At 51.8% G+C, this 3,735-nt stretch overlaps 1 protein-coding gene across 1 annotated transcript; it reads left to right on the top strand.

The window, feature by feature from the left end:
* Nucleotides 1-398: 398 nt before the first annotated feature.
* GUITHDRAFT_165849 (hypothetical protein) lies at nucleotides 399-3,538 on the top strand (the record flags this gene model as incomplete). The annotated part of the gene is made up of 15 exons (XM_005822972.1): nucleotides 399-443; nucleotides 502-556; nucleotides 658-742; nucleotides 941-1,004; nucleotides 1,056-1,119; nucleotides 1,239-1,284; nucleotides 1,487-1,540; nucleotides 1,769-1,803; nucleotides 1,924-1,974; nucleotides 2,152-2,196; nucleotides 2,462-2,566; nucleotides 2,884-2,959; nucleotides 3,005-3,040; nucleotides 3,224-3,290; nucleotides 3,421-3,538. Exons 1-15 carry the CDS (start codon nucleotides 406-408, stop codon nucleotides 3,536-3,538), a joined length of 939 nt encoding a protein of 312 aa, XP_005823029.1. The 5' UTR covers nucleotides 399-405.
* Between the last annotated feature and the right edge of the window lie 197 nt (nucleotides 3,539-3,735).

The following is a 3,735-nucleotide window of genomic DNA, read 5'->3' as shown; positions in this document are numbered from 1 at the left end:
GCAGGAGCAGGAGCAGGAGCAGGAGCAGGAGCAGGAGCAGGAGCAGGAGCAGGAGCAGGAGCAGGAGCAGGAGCAGGAGCAGGAGCAGGAGCAGGAGCAGGAGCAGGAGCAGGAGCAGGAGCAGGAGCAGGAGCAGGAGCAGGAGCAGGAGCAGGAGCAGGAGAGGGAGCAGGAGCAGGAGCAGGAGCAGGAGAGGGAGAAAACCTGAGAAAGGGAGTGCGAAGGGTAACGGAAAGACAGCAGTGGACAGAGAGTGGAAGAGGGCAGGATATTCGAAAAGGACCGTGCAAGAAAGGTTGAGGCAGAGATCGAAGGTAGCCGACGAACAAGCCTAGCACAAGGCAATCACGGATATTGATCAAGGACACAAAACCTGGAAGCATCTCTGACATGTTAGTAGAAACAATGGCGGCAGAAGACGCTTCAGACAAATCCAAAGCAAAGTGAGTGATTTTGACTGGACACGAATCCTTGTTTTGGTTCCATTGACGTAGCCCAAAGGTCATTCGAAGATCTTGGGATATCCGAGCAGCTTGCAGAGACATGCCGTGCCCTGGTACTTCTATGCGTGCATCCTTCCTCCCTCCTCTCCTCTCGCACCTTCATCGCGATGCCTAAAGGCGTCCTAGCATGCGTCTTGATCGACGTCGCTCGCAGGGTTGGAAGCATCCAACGGACATCCAGCAGGAGTCAATCCCATGGGCGTTGCAGGGAAGAGATCTGATAGCGCTGGCTAAGACAGGTAAACATGCATGCCAAAACTCATTACCCATTCCTTCCGTTCTCTCAACGACTCTCTCTCCTCCTCCTGCGCCTCGTCTCCGTTCTTGCACTTTTCACCTGGATTACTACCTGCATCTTTGACTCGTCACAAACCAATGATCATCGATGTCCGCATCACTCCGCTCGTCTCCCAGCTCCAACTCACCTGAGCTCGCAGGTTCTGGCAAGACAGGGTCATTTGCCTTGCCGATCATTGAAGCGTTGTTGAAGAACCCTGCACCGTGATGCTTCTGAAGTTGCTGTAAATGCTGTTGTTGATGATGTGCAAGCAGATATTTTGCAGTTGTGATCTCACCCACACGCGAGTTAGCGTCGCAGATTGAGGAACACTTTCAGGTATAGCAGAAGGAGAGGGGAAAGGGGATGGGGGAGGGGGAGGGAGACAGAGAGAAAGGGAGCAGGAGACAAAGAGAGGAAGGATGGTTGTTTCCTTGAAGATCTGAAGGACATGCCAGGCGCTGGGGAAGGGGATCGGACTCAAGACCGTCTCAGTGATCGGAGGTGAGAAGTGAAAACAGAAAAGGCAGAAAGAGAACAAGAAGCAGCAACAGCAGGAGAGATTGAAGATGTAGAGGAGATATCGAATGAGAATCACAATAGGAGAAGGGCTGTTTACAAAAAGCTGATGACCACAACCAAAAAAGAGATATTAGAAGAGACCCAGAGGCAAGCAGGTGGGAATCGGCTGAACATTTTTCAACAGGAATAGACGAAGTGACACAGATGAGAATGCTGGCAAAAACTCCTCATGTGATCGGTAAGAAGCTGATGACGACAATGTTTGTAATTGTGTTGGTGTTGGTGTTGGTGTTGGTGTTGGTGTTGGTGTTGGTGTTGGTGTTGGTGGTATTGTTGTTAGTGATGATGATGGAGAAAACGAGGATGAGGAAACGAAGTGGTTCGTTGTGATAGTACTTGTAGCGCTGCTTGTGCAGACGCGGGGGTTGAGACGGCGGGGGTGTTGACTGACTTATTCGAACTTCAGTTGGAACTCCCGGTCGTCTCCTGTATATGCTTCAGGTGAAGATGAAGCTGAGAGATGGCGAAAGGCGGGAGAGGGGAGAGGAGGGGAGGGGAGGAGAGCAAATCGAATCTCGCAGAGTTCAATCCATATACAATCAATGACCTTGTGGTTTGCAGAACATGAAAGGTTTCAGTCTTCGAAATATCAAGTACCTCGTGCTGGATGAGGTGAAGTAAAGGAAGAGGAAGAGGAAGAGGAAGAGGAGATTAGGGAGGAGGCGGAGGAGAAAGAGGTGGTGGTGGTGCAGGTGGGAGCTGAGCTGGGGGAATTGAGGAGAAGAGAGAGCGAGGGGAAAAGGAGAGGAGGGAGGAGATGAGAGAGGCTGACAAATGTTTGTTTGTCAGGCTGACAGGTTGCTGCACGAGGATTTTGAAAAGCAGCTCGATCAAGTAAGACGCGATGACAACTCGATGACTTCCAATGTTTCAACTCGCCGCTTGTTACAGCAGTTTTCTCCTGAAACCCTCCTGCTCTTCCTTTCCCCTCTTTTCCTACCTGCTCTTCTCCTCTCCCTTCTCTCTCCCTATCCCACGCTCGTGTCCTCTCTTTCTCCCCTTCGCTCTCTCAAACTCTACTTTCCTTCTTTCTTCTCCTCTCCTGCTCCTTCGTTTCAACCTCTTGGGCAACCTTCCTCCTCACCTTTGCTTCCCCTAGATCCTCGAAGTTCTTCCGAGAGAGCGTCAAACTTTCCTCTTCTCCGCCACTATGACGTCCAAAGTCCAGAAGCTGCAGCGAGCGTCGCTGAGAGATCCGATCAAGGTGAGCAGACTGTTTGTCTCTCAGAGCTGGTGCTGGTGCTGGTGCTGATGCTGGTGCTGGTGCTGGTGCTGGTGCTGGTGCTGGTGCTGGTGCTGGTGCTGGTGCTGGTGCTGCTACACCTCCAGTTCTCTCCTCTCTCCTCTCTTTCTAATGCTCGGCTCCCCTCAACAGAAGCTGATTCCTCATTAGCCATATAGTCGATCTCTCCTCCTCTGATTTCGCATCTTTCTCCCTCCTCCCTCCTCCCTCCTCTCTCCTCTCTCCTCCCTTCTCCCTCCTCCCTCCTCTCCCTCTTGTTCTGATCACCTTGGCTCCAGGTGGAGGTAGCCAGCAAGTACTCAACTGTCGACACCCTCAAGCAGCAGTATATGTTTGTACCTCACATGCACAAAGGTTGGCTGACGAAGTTGAATGGAGCGTGACTGACTTGTGTCGTAGACACTTACCTTGCGTACCTTCTGAACGAGCTAGCGGGTGATAAACAACATTTTCTTCATAGATGCTTGTCCTTTTCTTCCTTCGTTTCTTCCTCTCTTTCAATTTCTCTCTTTCTCTCCTTGTCTTTGTTTTTCTCTTTTCTTTTCTTTTCTTTCTCTCTTTCTCTCTTTCTCTCTTTCTCTCCCTGCTCCGTCGTTGCTCTTCTCACATATGTTGAAGGCAACACGACGATTGTCTTCTGTTGCACTTGTTCCAACGCCCAGAGGATTTGCATCATCCTGCGCAGGTGAACCCCTACTGACATCCTCGCTGTCATAATGATATGATATGATGTAATACGATACAATATGATATGTCTGTCCCCGCACAACACCTTACCAAGAGCCATTGAGATGGTCTGACTTTGTTGCCTTCAGTTTGGGTTTCAAGGCGCTGGTGATCCACGGGCAGATGAGTCAGAACAAGCGCCTTGCCGCGCTGAACAACTTCAAGGTGAGAGGAGGAGCTGGAGATGTTGGAAGGGAGACGATCTAGTGGTGGTTGACATGGAGGAAAGAGGAGAGAAGAGGGAAGAAACGAGGAAAGGGAGACAGGAAGCGGGTCAGGAAGAAGCAGGATGAGCAGCCGAGGAGCAGGGGCAGGAGCAGGAGCAGGAGCAGCAGCAGGCGCGGGGGCAGGGGCAGGGGCAGGGGCAGGGGCAGGGGCAGGGGCAGGGGGCAGGGGCAGGGGCA

The sequence above is a fragment of the Guillardia theta genome, assembly GCF_000315625.1.
Source record: "Guillardia theta CCMP2712 unplaced genomic scaffold GUITHscaffold_116, whole genome shotgun sequence".
Taxonomy (NCBI): Eukaryota; class Cryptophyceae; order Pyrenomonadales; family Geminigeraceae; genus Guillardia; species Guillardia theta.
This window is presented reverse-complemented; position numbering and strand designations above follow the sequence as displayed.